Source organism: Durio zibethinus, chromosome 28, assembly GCF_047325235.1.
Source record: "Durio zibethinus cultivar Kanyao isolate XHJ-2024 chromosome 28, ASM4732523v1, whole genome shotgun sequence".
NCBI lineage: Eukaryota > Viridiplantae > Streptophyta > Magnoliopsida > Malvales > Malvaceae > Durio > Durio zibethinus.
Window position 1 is genome coordinate 2102374 of NC_143189.1, and position 15167 is coordinate 2117540.

The 15167-nt window shown below is 34.1% G+C and overlaps 3 protein-coding genes across 4 annotated transcripts; all 3 read left to right on the forward strand.

Moving 5' to 3' along the window:
- The first annotated feature begins 3490 nt into the window (after window positions 1-3490).
- LOC111281025 (uncharacterized) lies at window positions 3491-8590 on the forward strand. The gene is made up of 9 exons (XM_022868584.2): window positions 3491-4159; window positions 4791-4976; window positions 5077-5172; window positions 5275-5401; window positions 5642-7199; window positions 7332-7497; window positions 7607-7771; window positions 7887-8039; window positions 8144-8590. Exons 1-9 carry the CDS (start codon window positions 4094-4096, stop codon window positions 8345-8347), a joined length of 2721 nt encoding a protein of 906 aa, XP_022724319.2. The 5' UTR covers window positions 3491-4093; the 3' UTR covers window positions 8348-8590.
- Window positions 8591-10945: 2355 nt separating this feature from the next.
- On the forward strand, window positions 10946-12735 carry LOC149510618 (uncharacterized). Its single transcript, XM_089757515.1, has 3 exons — window positions 10946-12201; window positions 12284-12416; window positions 12545-12735. Exons 1-3 carry the CDS (start codon window positions 12161-12163, stop codon window positions 12695-12697), a joined length of 327 nt encoding a protein of 108 aa, XP_089613641.1. The 5' UTR covers window positions 10946-12160; the 3' UTR covers window positions 12698-12735.
- A 190-nt stretch (window positions 12736-12925) lies between these two features.
- On the forward strand, window positions 12926-14989 carry LOC149510619 (uncharacterized). 2 transcript variants are annotated; one of them, XM_089757514.1, is made up of 4 exons: window positions 12926-13159; window positions 13284-13418; window positions 13532-13817; window positions 13959-14989. In XM_089757514.1, the coding sequence occupies exons 1-4, from the start codon at window positions 12956-12958 to the stop codon at window positions 14783-14785; spliced, it is 1452 nt and encodes a 483-aa protein (XP_089613640.1). In that variant the 5' UTR covers window positions 12926-12955; the 3' UTR covers window positions 14786-14989. The 2 variants fall into 2 exon arrangements, with proteins under 2 accessions (XP_089613640.1, XP_089613639.1); XM_089757513.1 differs by having other exon boundaries at window positions 13532-14989.
- Window positions 14990-15167: the final 178 nt, after the last annotated feature.

The window sequence follows — 15167 nt, forward strand, 5'->3', positions numbered from 1 at the left end:
GTTTATTTTTTTCAAAGTCGTTTAACTTCTGATTAGAAGAGCTTTGTTTATTTTTTCTAAAGTCGTTGAGCCTCTGATTAGAGAGCTTTGTTTATTTTTTCAAAGCCGTTGATCCTCTAATTAGAGGAGCTTTGTTTATTTTTTTCAAAGTCATTAAGCCTTTGATTAGAGGAGCTTTGTTTATTTTTTCCAAAGTCATTGAGCCTCTAATTAGATGAGCTTTATTTATTTTTCAAAAGTTGTTGAGCCTCTATTTAGAGGAGCTTTGTTTATTTTTCAAAGTCGTTAAGCCTCTGATTAGAAAAGCTTTGTTTATTTTCCAAAAGTCATTAAACATCTTATTAGAGGAGCTTTATTTATTTTTCAAAAGTTGTTGAACCTCTATTTAGAGGAACTTTGTTTACGAACCTCTGCTTAGAAGAGTTTCAAGTCATTTAGCAAATTTGGGTGTCTGATTAAAAAATGAATGTGTTAGCAAAAGCAGGGTGTCTACGTTTTGTACAATTCTTGTTGCATAAGAAATGCACAAAAAGGAGCAACTATAGACACCCAATTTGGTCCAGACTCGAATCAATTTGACCTTGTCTAATGGGGTCAGTTAAGCCAAATGATTGGGTTTAATTAAATAGTTATTTATTTATTATGTTATTTATTTTATTTTTGTTTTTTTTAGATATTATTTGTTTCTGATTAATTTTCAATTGATATCAAGAGATAATGATAAAGATCATAATAATTAAAAATAATAAAAAATGAGAATGAATTATGTCGTGAATAAGGCTGGTAGAGTCATACATAGATTTAACCAGTATAGAATAGATTCAATGATTAATCTGATAATCCAGAAACCTAATCAAAAAAAGAATCTAGATTAGTCACAAACTCTATGATTGATCCCTATAAATACCTATAGATTAGAAGTAAAGAGGACATACAGAGAGCAAACAGATAGAAAACAAAAGCAAAAAAAGTGTTTATAAGAGCAAAGGTAGTTCTAGAATTTTTAGGAATTTTTTTTGAATTTTTGGCTTTTTTTTTTAGAAAATTTCTTAAAATTTTCTCAGATTTCGATCAATTTTCCAATGCCGTTTAAATTTTTCAGCTAGATTCCGATGAACTCTCTAGTTTTTGACCAGTTCCCCAGTTTTCGATGTCACACTCTAGAAACTGTTGAACTTTTCGACAGATTTTCGGTGACTCTATCCAAATTTCGACAACAATTCCAGAATCTAGTGAAGGATTCAATCGGTGCTCTTGAATCATAGAGAGAGAGAGAGAGAGAAAATGGGGAGAAGAGAGAGGAGGAAAAAAGAAACTCTGGTAAAAAAGGTCAAAATTAGCCTTTTATACAACTACAAAACGACATCATTTTGGCATTAAGAAACCCCCAAGATTCGCGCATTTCTATTCGAACCAACCCTACCCGAGCGTAACCCACTCTTGGCAGACTTGCATTCCAGCTAACCTTCAGTCGAACTGAGCCGAGCCATGCCTTCGAGCCATTTTTTTTGTGCCTCAAGTCGAACCGCTTTAGTCGCTCCAACCGAGCCGTTTCATTTTTTTTGTATTTCTTTTTTTTTGGTATTTTATTTATTTATTTATGTGTTTTTTTAGTATTTTTGCATGATTTAATTTAAGAAAAATAAATTATAAAATAAAAAATAAAAATATTTTTTTGAATAAATATTAATTATCTAATGATGGAATTTATATAAATTTTAAATAGTAAATTTTTATAAAATTCCTATGTGAGAAATTTTGTCTAAATTTGTCCCAAATTGTGGAATAATTTAGATAAAGTTTCAATAACAATAATTAATATTTATTTTCAAACAAAAAAAATAAAAAATTAAAAAATAAAATTTGGGTTAAAAATATCTGATAATTATCTAATGATAAGATTCTTAGAAATTTTAAATGGTAAATTTCTAAAAAATATCTATGTGAGAAATTTTCTTTAAATTTATCCCAAATTATGAAATAATTTAAATGAAATTTCAATAAAAATAATTGTTATATTATTTTTTTTTTCAAAACTAAAGAAAAAAAATTTCTAAATAAGCCCAAATGGTAAAAAATTTAAAAAGGAAAAAAGGAAAAATATTTTTAGTTTAGCCCAAATGATGGAATAATTAGATATATTTTTTATAAAAAAAAAGAAAGAACAATAATTAAACTTTTGTTCTGATGACGGAACATCTTCAAGAAAATAAATGAGATTCTTGAATACTCTTGAAGTGAGAAAATATTTTTAAAAATTCTACCAGATTGATGGAAGAATCTTATAAATTAGTTCCAACATTTCGACATAAAATTTTGAAACCATTAGAACCAAGACCTAAAGATAAATTTAAAATAATATAGTACCATCCTTCGGATGGGCATGTGGAGGTGCTATAACCTTCCCCACATGTAACTGAACTCTTGAACCATGTTCTGGTTTATAGATCCGAACCTATTCTTTTAGGGACTCTTTGTCAAGCTTAGAAGCTCTTTCAATGGATAGATTTATTAGGTGATCAATTACACCTAGTTAAAAAAGGTTGGTGGTGACTCTATTTTATTAAGTCTAACTATAGATTTATGAATCTATATATTTTGACAGCTCATATTTGGCAGTTCTCATCAGAAAAAATAAGAGATTGAGGTAAAGAGCAACTACTTTAGGCCATTTAAGGTTAACAAAAGCTTTTCACTCAATTTCAGGAACTCACAGATCCTATAAGACCTTAAAGAAGCTTTGATACCAATTGAAGGATCTAGAGCAAAGAAAGAACAAAAGAAAAAAATGAAGAAACTAATTTGGTAGTTGCAATAAATTGACTCTATCAGATTATGAGCTTTATTTTATTAATTTATAAGCTTCAAAAAATATAAAAATTTGTTTAACTACTACAAAAATTATTTACGTAATAATATAAATCACCATACACAGATTTATCATACTACCTAAATTGATAAAATAACAAAATATGTTACAAAAATTACAATAAAAATATCATACCTAATTGGTTCAACCACTAACACTATCAAAACCTAAAATTAGTACTTTTGCAGAAAGATTCAAAAGAGTTCTAATGAAAGTCAAGACGAAAATTGTCATAATTGGTCGTCCTTGTCCTCAAGCAACTGCCAAATTGAAGAATCTATTGTTTCATAGAAATCATCAAATTCCACGTGAACAAACGCCAACGCTGGACAAATAGATTTTCACTATAGGACATGAATCATTGACTATCATTTTTACTATTATATTGCCATGATTATTAGATTAGTAAAACAAACTGAATTTTGAAGAACTAATTTCAAACAAGATTCGATATGGATGCCAAAATTCTTCAAAACAGTTATATCTAAAAATGTTATAGTCAATTTAGAGAACATAAATCATAGGTTGTCATTCCATGATTTCTTGGACTACAAGATTTGCCAGCTGCATGCTCCATAGTTTACTATATTTAACATAACCATAACCTAAAATTCACTAGCTAATCAACAATTGACCTTATTCTGTTCAAAAGGTTAAAGGTGAAATCTTGTTACTTTTGAAATGAAAGATCAGAACACCAACTCATAATCTTACAGAAGTGAGGAGCTTTTGTAGTTTAGATGGCGACCATCCAAATTTAAACCCATTCTCAAGATCTTGTTAGAGCTAGAAAACTAACTCTAAAAGCACAGACACTAAACCGGAATGTCAAAAAAAAACAAGCTAGGCTTACGAGACACAGATTCCTTAAACAACTCCAAAAATAAGCCTATATTTCTTACTTTTCTGTCCTTTGACTTCTCTTTTTAGAGAAAGCTCCGGACAAAATTGTATGTCTTTGTCCGTTAAGGATTTTTGTTTCAGGCCACAAATTCAGGCTGCTGCCTAATGCGCTGCACGAAATCAAAAATTTTTTTATGCACCTCCCAACTGGGTTTTTGAATCTTTCTTTTTTGTTTATTTTTTACAAAATCTTAGTATATACTACGTCTCTTGTTTATCTCCTGTAAGTATATATATTTTTTAATGGTTATCCAACATCAGTTATCATCATCATTGTTCCATTGAAGCCTTTATAAAATTTTGGTCGGCGTTTTGGTGATCATGCCAGCAATTTTCTGTGGTTTGGCACCAATGTTGTTTGGTCGCAAACCATTAAAAATCGTCCAGGTAATATTTAAAATTTCTTTCTTGCATTTTCTCAATTATTCTTTTTCTAATTTGAATGGAAATAAATGTTATTGTTGAATCTGCAAAACTATTATGTTGATGCATAAGTCAGTAAGAACATTGAATCTAACCTAGAGCTTTTCTGCTATTAGGCTTCCATTCAGCATTTTGGCATTGCCAAGAAAATATTTTCTTGTTGGATTTTCCACCTTCCTCTGGGTTTTCTGATAACATTCCATTTCCTGTTTTAATGAAGTTCCCTATTCAATTTTCCTTGATTTCTCTTATGAATTTTATATAATTAAATTTCTACATCTTTTCCTTTGCTGTACATTCTTTTGTTGAACGATCGCATGAGTTGAAGCATATTAAGAACTGCATGCCATTTATAAGGCATAAATAGGAACCTGCAAACTGCAGCAGGAAATGCAATTCCATGTAAGCTTCTGACTGATAAAGAATCATCCTTTTAGGGCAATATCCGCATGTGTGAGGCATGTTGAATTAAAATTCTAATGGTATAATATACTTCATGAATAATGCATCATTTTGAAAGATTAGTCCATCAGGAATGTTGGTTAATTAGCTCTAATTTTTTAGCAATCCTGAAAGAAAATTTGAACTTCTGCAGGGACTCAAAACCCCTCAGACATCTAAGGCATCCAAGAAACAAAAGGAAGCGAAAGGCTCCAGGAAGGATAGTTCATCTCAACCAGCATGCAACTTCATTATGATGATGGAGCTTAGGAAAAAAATTATAACCTTTAGAGACATCATTGACCTACCACCTTGTAGTAACTCTGTTTCCATATATCAGGTAGTATTGCCTCCTCCTTTAGCAACTCTCTCGAAGCGGCAGAAATACCTTCACTCAAGTTTGTCTCAATAGGTTTATCTTCCTATATATCTTTCTGCAGCTGCTGCTAGGGACAATGAAAGATCTTCATGAGTTCTACCCTGAAAGCGTACCCCGTTTCCGTGGGTCAGAATTGAAAGGATTAGCTCTCGATAAGGTTTGCCAGTTTTCATAAAAATAGCTAAAAGTAGCTCTTTGGATTCTAGTATTACTTCCAGATAAACCCTATGCTAACAATCTGCATGAAATGCATAAACAGGTGCTGATTTGCTTTTGCAAGGCATTGCAAGACCTTGGAGACACATCAAAGATGGGCGATGAGTGGATAGACAAATATAAATATGATATATATGATAATGACAAATGCAAAAAAGTTGATAAACTCGGTATGTAGTAAATTTTCTCAAAGAAGTTACCTGTTGGCAATCACTATTACTCTACATTATGTCTTTGTTTGAATCAGATAAAAAGCAAAGAAAATTTGATTTGAGGGCTTTGAAGAAAGGAAGTACTTGCAAGAACTTTTGAGTGAATCTTAATTTGTGTTTATCCTTTTCCTTTCCTGTGGTATGGGAACTTATTCTTGATTGAAGTTGATAATATTTTTCCCCATTTACCTTTGGCAGTTGAAATTGCTGTGGCCACACTCAATGGCTTGATTAAAATAGCGAGAGAGAAATTTGATATGATGGATGAAGATGACGAAAACAAAGATTTCAGTCCAAAGGCCAACACATTTGGAAAGGTCTTAAAGGATTCTTATTCAGATAACAGCTCCAGCTGCCCTTCTCCAGCGTCACCAACTTCAGTCCTTCCTGAGTTGATTAATGTTTCCCCAAAATCTCCTTATTCCTCATCTCTTCTGTTGTCTCTCAGGGTTCAATCAGTGGGGAAATTGAATCCCATTGATGTGAAACGGCTGGCATTACACACGCTTTCAAAAGTTGAAGTCCAAGTTCCAAGCTCTTTGAAACAAAAGAAGATTATGATTGAGGATCAAAAGGAAGAAGCAAAGGTTAATGCGTCAGTGATAGAAGCATCAACTGTTGATGAAACCAGAGAAGATTCCACCTCTCGGAATGATACATTAGAGGATTCACTTTCTAATTCAGACAATGCATCTGGTGAAAGAACTACCGATGGAAGCAATACAGCACCACCAAAGTTCTCAGCAAATGTAGCACCAACACCACCACCATCACCGTCACAGATGCAACCTCCTGAGTTGTCCAGAGACATAGAAGTAGCTGCAGAAAAATCAGCATCACCACCATCACTACCAGCAGAAGTTTTATCGCCACCCCCACCATCACCGCAAGCAAAGTTGTCTACAGATATGGAGAGTCAGACAGATATAAGACTACTTCCACCACCACCAGCAGTACCATCCCCACCATCACAGCCAACAAAGCTGTCTACAGATATGGAAATAGATAAAAGATCCCTTCCACCACCACCGCCACCACCACCATTCTTGCAGCCAAATGTAGTATCAAGAAGACCACCATTTCATCCACCCCATCCACCCCCACCCCCAATGTTGCAACTAAATGTAGAACATGCACAATCAACATTAGTATCAGCAGAACCACAGTTGCACTTACCACTTTCAACGCTGACAAATACAGCAGCAACTGGAATACCATTGCCGCGGCCACCACCACCTCCAACCCCATGGAAGTCAAATGTAGCGGCGACAGGATCAACCTTTCCACCAACACCTCCAGATCCATTGCAGTCAAAAGTAGTGGCGACACGAACAACCCTTTCACCACCACCTCCAGCCCCATTGCAGTCAAAAGTAGTGGCAGCAGGGCAACCACTTCCACCACCACCTCCTCCTGGAAGTGCATTAAGAATTCCACCACCCCTACCACCCATGATGCTTCCAAATGGATCAAGACCATTGCCAACACCAGGTCCACCACCACCACCCATGTCACTGGCGAATGGAGCTGGTCCACCACCTCCTCCACCTTGTTCAGCAAAATCCTTGCGCCCCACGAAAGCAAATACTAAATTGAAGAGATCAAGTCATATGGGTAATCTGTATCGGGTTCTTAAGGGCAAAGTAGAAGGATGTCCTGTGCAAGGAAAATCATCTAATGGAAAAAAGAGTGGGGTTGGAAGCAGCTCCAATGGGAAACAAGGGATGGCTGATGCATTAGCAGAGATGACAAAGAGGTATGTTTCCTACAGCACTGTAATAAATAATAGGCACCTGAAGCTTATTCTAGTGAATATTTTGTTTTAAGAACAAAGGGAATTTTGTGAAATAAGTGACTTATCATATTCTTTATTCTTTTTTGGTCTCAGATCTGCTTACTTCCAACAAATCGAAGGAGATGCAGAGAAATACGCAAAATCAATCACAGAGCTCAAAACTGCCATCAGCAGATTCAATACAAAGGACATGAGTGAGCTGCTCGAGTTCCACAAACATGTGGAATCCATTCTCGAGAACCTAACAGATGAAACTCAGGTTAATCTGACCTTGTTTATTTAGCTAATTATCTACTTTTATTGCCCTATACTGATGATTCCATTACTTGATGAATCGTTGTTTAACCTCCAAATGTTTTGGATTGCAGGTTCTAGCAAGATTTGAAGGCTTCCCTGCAAAAAAGTTGGAAGCATTAAGGACAGCTTCAGCACTTTACTCGAAGTTAGAATCAATGATTACTGAACTACAAAACTGGAAGACGGAGCCTCCTTTGGCACAGCTTCTTGACAAGGTTGAGCGTTATTTCAACAAGGTATGATTTGGCTCTTGATCATAAACATAAGATGATAATATCATTCTGATCATCACCTTCGCAGGCATTCTCCACAAATAAACCAAATGAATAAATTAATACTAATTACTTACAGATAAAAGGGGAAATAGACGCCCTAGAGCGAACCAAAGATGAAGAATCCAAGAAATTTAAGAGCCACAATATGGATTTTGACTTCCACATTCTTGTACGAATCAAAGAAGCTACGGTTGATGTTTCCTCCAACTGCATGGAGTTGGCACTGAAGGTAACTCGGTTCAAAATATGTGTCATATATATAACTACTTCTCAAATCTCAATCAATTTGAAGCTTTTTGTTATTTTCCTGGCACATTGTAATTGGATTTCCAGGAAAGAAGAGAAGTAAAGTTGGCAGAGAATGAAGGGTCCAAAACCAAAGCTGAAGCACAAAAGAAGGAGTGCGCTAAAATGCTATGGAGGGCTTTCCAATTCGCTTTCCGGGTTTATACATTTGCCGGAGGACATGATGATCGTGCAGACAGGCTGACCCGAGAACTGGCTCACGAAATCGAGATTGATCAACAACAACAGTAATTATAATCACAATGTGAAGTATAGTGTAGTAGATACCAAATTCATATAATAATATATATTGCATGAGAAACTTGAGGAATCAAAGTTTCGAAGGGCATTGTAAATTAACACTACTTTTGTTTGAGCCGTGATTTTGATGAAATAGGAAATTAAAACTGCTTCAGGAGTTTGAAACAGGCTTTAAAGAAACCAGCAAACTCCCCAGCTTGAGATCGTGAAATACTAAGATTTTTTTTTTGCTTTTAAGCAAGTGCTGATTGATCATGCTTTAATGCAATAGTATCATGGTTGGCTTAACCTTTTAGTTTTTTTCTTCTCTTTTGTAAGAAATGATGGTTACAGGAGAAAAGGAGATGAAGAGGGTGCAATCGATTATTCTATATCTCTCAAAATAACTGAAGAATCAAAGCCAATCCGGTTCAGTATCGAAGCAGTCCTTTTCTGTTCTTTTCCTGGTAAGGTTTTTCAAATTAAAATATCACATCCTGTGTACATTGGCATGACGGAAGAAATTCCCCATCATTGTTCATCGTTTCGTCCCTCGCAAATCAATGAGTTGGTCCATGATCAGGAATGTTTTCAACGAAACCCAAATAGTTTCTCGGATTGCGTTCATTTCCCCGTACATGGCTCTAAGATTTTCTATCTTAATTTGTTTGAATTATAAATACATATTCAGTGCCATTTTTATTAAGATCAACAAGTTCAGGAGGCTGGTAATCGTTTGCATTAGGGAAAATCTGAACCAGATTTTAGTAAGAAATCAACTGTTATCTGACTAAACTTTTGTTTTGGTTCTACCATCCGCAATTAACCAAGCCTGGTCGGAGTCCAAGACCTTCATGATGAACCATCACTCTGCCTGCATATTGGACCCAATTAGCCTATTTTTAGTAGGCCGTAGAGCCCTTCATGTTGGGCTCCTTACTTCCTTACTTCCCTTGAGTATTTCTTTTTTACCACTCTTATTTTTTTAAGATTATTCAAAAAAAAAAAAAAAATCTTACGTTACTCGCTATTGCCTGTCATTGAGCTTTTCCTTCCTTTTATATGAAAAGCTAACAAATAGTGCACTAGGTTTCTTGTGGGTTTGGGATAATATTGTGATATAACTCAGATTTTTTTGAAAAACTAAATTAATTATTACTCTTTTTGTTTTATCTATTAAGTTAAATTTTTATTTTTATTGATGATAAAGTTTTTAATTTGAATTATCCTTTTATTTAAAAAAAAAAAAAGTGAAAAGTTACAATTAAGAAAATAAAAAAAAAAGATTTTTTAAAACATTTAAGATAATTACAAATTTTAAAAACAACAACATTTTAAAATGAAATTTTAAAAAAAATAGTTGTTAAATACATAAAACAACTTTGATACATATCTTTCTTCTATTATATACATGTTCACACGAAACATATCTGCTTCGTGTTAAATATATTAAAAATATAAAAATTTTTATATTATAATTAATGTTAATAATACGAATACATGAATTATTAATATTTTATATAATATTAATACACAATTTATGAGATCTCACGTCAAAATCAAATTACATCATAAAAGGCAACTAATTATTTGAAAACTTAAAAAGTTTTTACTTGATTTTTTTAATCATTCACCTTTTATTCATTTATCACTCTTTTTTATTTAACTTCGTTACCAATCAAACAAGGCCAAAGGATCTATGACATGGGAGGAATAGTATGTATAAAAATAAATTCAGAGATTTTTTTTTTTAGAAAATATGTGTAAAAGTAAATATTAATTATAATATAAACACTCAAATCAATTAACAAAGAGATCAATAAATCAAAATATATGATATTTCCTTCTACCAATTTTTTATATGTTTTTTTCTTTTTCCTTTGAGCAAGCACATAACCAGTTCTTGAGTGCATTTCCGGTCTAAGTGATAGTAATGGGTGATAGATAATCTGTGGGTAATTCCATAGTTGGTTGATGATAATTTAAAAATAAAAAAATTATAAATATTGAAATTTTAATATCAAATTTATTAAATTTTTACTTTTTAAAAATAATAGTATGAATCAATTAATTTAAATTTTAAATTAGTACACGTATTTTATAATAAATTAAGTTTGAATTATTTTTTCTCTCAAAATAAAAAATGCTTATATTTAATTTATATAAAAATAAAACTTAATATCGATGCATGAATATTTCGGAATGAGATCAAAGAGGTTGCCAGCAAAGTATAGCAGAAAAAACCTTACCTGATGTAGATTCCAGCAAATAGCTCAAAATCGTAAATCAACAACTTATTGGGCCTAATTTGAGCCAATCAGCCCAAAATCCCCTCGAGACTTAAAGCCCTGCTGGGCCCATAACAAGAATTCAAAACCCAGCTCCATGCTCTTCAGATGGGATAAAAGTATGATCTGATTATAAAGCTCCATTGTTTTTTCTTATAATAAAACCCTTATGGTCAGACTGTACTACAATTTTATCTTTCGTGACAATTATAGTACAATTTGTACTTAAATTGTATTACCCAATAAGGATCTTTATGGAATTTCAATGTTTTATACACCTAATATATATAAAAATATTTGGATGCTGTTCCCATTTCACAAGTTTAGATCTCTTGTTTTGCCTTCCTATCAAATAACCTTCTTGATTTTTTTTTTTTTTTTTTTTGCAATTTTGCCTACCTTAGAGCTTTTTAATATTGTTTTTTTCTCTCTTCTTTAGTTAACTTTTAGAGATTTGTATTTCAATCTCGCTTTGACTTACTCTTTTGCAGAATATATTGGTTAATGTTACTACAAACCTGAATTTGTTGCCAATGCTTTTGTTTGCAGAATAAGTTTAGTTGCTACAGTGATTTCCAGGCTGCTGAAGAGTTTTTCAAAGGAGCAAACATCAGAGCTTGGATTGGGATGCCATATCAAAAGTTTGGGCTTTCCAAATAAGAAAGCATCAATTTTTGTTCACATTTTTGCAAAAATTAAAGCTAGAAAACATTCATTAACAGCAATATCTGATAAACTGAGGCAAAAAAATGGTGGTTTGTGGCTTTGCATGATACTACTTTAGGGACTCATTGTTACAAACGATGAACTAAAGTAGTGTCATGCAAAGTCACAAACCAAACATTGACCCAAAACCAAACATTGACCCAAAACCAAACTCTAATTCCAGGAAAAGGATGAACTAAAGTTTTGTCATGTAAATTATAAAACTGGGCTTTGGGCTCTGACTACCTCAAAGCAACCCACTAATTTAGTCATCTATAAGAATCATTCTAGCCTAGTGTCCCACCAAACTTCAGTTCCACCATTTCTGGCCCATTAGCTCGAACTTCTTTTTCTTTGGTTTGGGCTTCACTGGATCATTCCAGGGTTGTTTAATTTATTTTGGTAATATAATTTTTCACAAAATTTCCGTCTTTTGATAATATTTTGATTCAAGCTTGTTACAGGACAATCTCTCCTGTGAGCAAACAAAGAAATCGAGAATCTATTACATGTTAGTGCCTGTTAACCGCTAGAATGTGGAGCAGTACTCTTGGAAACCGTCACAATTCGCAAACATCAGTGAATCACCAAGATGATAACTCCCTTAAGGGTCTGCTATCTGTGTCAATTCTTAACTGCTCCAAGCAGAACAGGATCACTGCCGCCTAACCAGCAAATATACAGATGATAACTCCCTTAAGGGTCTGCTATCTGTGTCAATTCTTAACTGCTCCAAGCAGAACAGGATCACTGCCGCCTAACCAGCAAATATACATTAGATAACTCTCTTGTCATTGTCATTGATTTTTTTTTTCTAAATTGTGACTGAAATATGTGTGGTATTCCTTTTGGATGGAGAAAAGCTTCTACATGGTAAACCTCAAATCAATATGAAAGCAGTACAATCTTTGTTCAACTAGCTGCAGTTTAAGGGATTTTTACATGCTCTTTGCAGCAAGGAATTGATCAGGCGTGTCCAGTGCCGTCTTAAGTTTCTCAAGATTAAGAGACGCTCGATCATAAAGCAATTGGGTGAGGACATTGTTGAGCTGCTCAGGAATGGCAAACCTGAAGCTGCCTTTTCCCATGTACCATTACTCTAACAAAGAACTACCATTAACTTTTCTTTTTTCTTATAGTATTTATTTAATTGATCATTTTCAGTCCTTTGAAACTTTGGGTGTTATTTGAACTTCTATGAGTGCTATTATTTCAGGCTGAGGAGCTTTTAAAGGACCAGAATTTATTGAGTGTCTATGATCTGCTGGAGCATTTTTGTGAATTCTTAGTACTTCACTTCCCTTACATTCGAAAGCACAAGTACGAGTCCTGTAATATAAATATAACTAGTCAATTTGTGCAAAAGTAAGGTTCTACATTCAAGTAATTTTAAGTTTATTAGTAACCTTTTCATTCCCAAGCCATTGGAAATTCTTTTTTCCTCTGAGATTCCACATCCAACCAATTCCCTATTTTACTTTGATACAAGAAATTTTAACAGAAATCTTTTAACTGCTGCCATTTTTCTTTTTTTTCTTTTTTTTTCCTTTTTCCAGGACGTTGATAATAATAACTGGTTTGATCCACCTCATGACAGTGTTTTCTTCAATTTATTGTCTAGAGAATTATGCTTCATCTACTTTTACATGTCTCTTCCAGGAGCTATTCCAATGAGATCAATGAAGCTGTTTCAACTTTAATCTTTGCTGCTGCATGGTGTGGAGATCTGCCGGAGTTGCAAACAATCAGGATGCTATTTAAAGAGAGACATGGGAGCAAATTCATTAAAGCAATAACTGAATTACATACAGGAAACCATGTGAATAGTCAGGTTGTAAACTGTTGGTTTTAAACTATAACTATAATGCCTTTTTTGACCTTAAGATATACTTTGGGTTTTCCAATTTCCTTTTTGTGCCTGTTACTTTATAGCAATCATTATATTTATGTTTCAGGTTAAGGAAAAACTCTGTTTAAAGTCTATTCCAAACAATATGAAGCTGAGTTTGATTGTTGAACTAGCTAAGGATCATGCCCTCCAGGCACAGCACCCTGGGGGCAACAAGAAGCTTGGATCAAATCTCCCGCTGGTATCTCTGAGCTATAATCGCCACTCCATATCTTTTTTTTTTCACTTCATTAAATCTAGTCCTGAATGTGTCATAAATCTAGAACTTGATCAATTTTGCACATCCAATTGCAGATATGCGGGAATGATAATCTTCATTTGGAAGCATTTCATTTTGAGGGAATGACTAAAGGTGATTATGGTAGCTGTTGGCTTGCAGAGAGGCTACCTACAAATGATAAGGACATACGAACCAAATTACCAGGTCAGAATGTTGAAGTTGGGAACTGTGTTCAAGTTGAAGATGGATATGAATCCGAAATGGTCCACAATAAATTATCAGGCCAGGGTAGTTTAGAAAGTTTTGGCTCAAACCACCCTTCCGCAGCCGCTTTTGAAAACAAAATGGAAACCAGGACAGGTTCTCACTCTCAGATTCTAGTCCAGTTTAACAAAATATCTTTCAAACTTGATGAAGTAGAGGAGATTCACATTAACACTCTAGAGGACAATTATACTGCGGACAAAGCAATATTTTTATTTAATTCAACTCTGCTTTCAGAAATAAATAATCATGGATTTAGCGGAGCAAGCTTATTGGTTTCATCTCACTGTTATAATGATCGTTACACTGGTAAAGCTGGATTATGGAATCGGAGAACATACTTGGACTCTTGCAAGAGGAAAAGCTCAAACAGCATGACGTTGACAGGAATTTCCAATTTTAAGGAAGGCCAGCTGTGCCATTCTTGTCTATCACCACATTCAAGCGTAAATGACACCAATTGTGAGCTAGACTATGGTAAGTCAGGCAACTTGTCATCATATAAAAAACATACATATCATGGAAATTGTCCCCAGGATAGGCATTTAAGAAATATCCCTTCCAAAGATCCGTTGATGGGCTTATCTGTCGCGCACAGCTTTAAACAAGAAGCATCGAAAGAAGTGTGGAGGAAAATAAATTACAAGAAGCCTACTAAATATAGTGTTGGGGAATTTCAGAATGACATTTTGATTAAAAATAGCAGGAAATTGGGAGAAGCAGAAGTATCAGAATTTCCAGGCTGCTGTGTCTCTTCTAGTGGATCTAGTCCTTGTACAGAGCCCAACATAGTTCCACATCAATCTTATCCAATGAGCATGACTATTGCTCCAGAAAGGGTAAAGAGAACAATCAATGACTATAGTTTGCAATCAGATTCTTATAACCAATTTCAGAACCCAAAAGGCAATAATTCATCAACATACAGACATGTGCACCCGAAACTCCCTGACTATGATGAATTAGTAGCTAAATTCAAGGTCCTCAAGCAAGAGCATCAGCAAAGAGAAGCTGTGTGCTGTAAAGCCATTAAAATTAAACAAGACAAGCCGCTGCATCGATGATTATCCATTGCAACATGTCACAACCTTGTTTGTCTTTGCTTCCTTGTTCTATATCTTATTGCTTCTTCCTTGCGGCATTCTTTATCGTTTTGCAATTTCTAACATCTTTCTTCACCTTATGCTCACCCCTTGTACTGATATCATTAAATTATATTCATGTCGTTTGCTATGAGCTTATATCCCTTTTCTTTTCACTGTTTAATGCTCTACCAAATCATCATGAGTGAGTGATTGTCTGTAGAGACCCGCACCCAACCTGTGAGGTATTGTCCGCTTTGACCCGAAGGTCTCACGGTTTTATCCTTCAAAAGGCGCCTCACAAGTTTGAGATTAAGTCTCTTCATATATATCATTCCTTATCCACACATCCTCCTGATGTGGG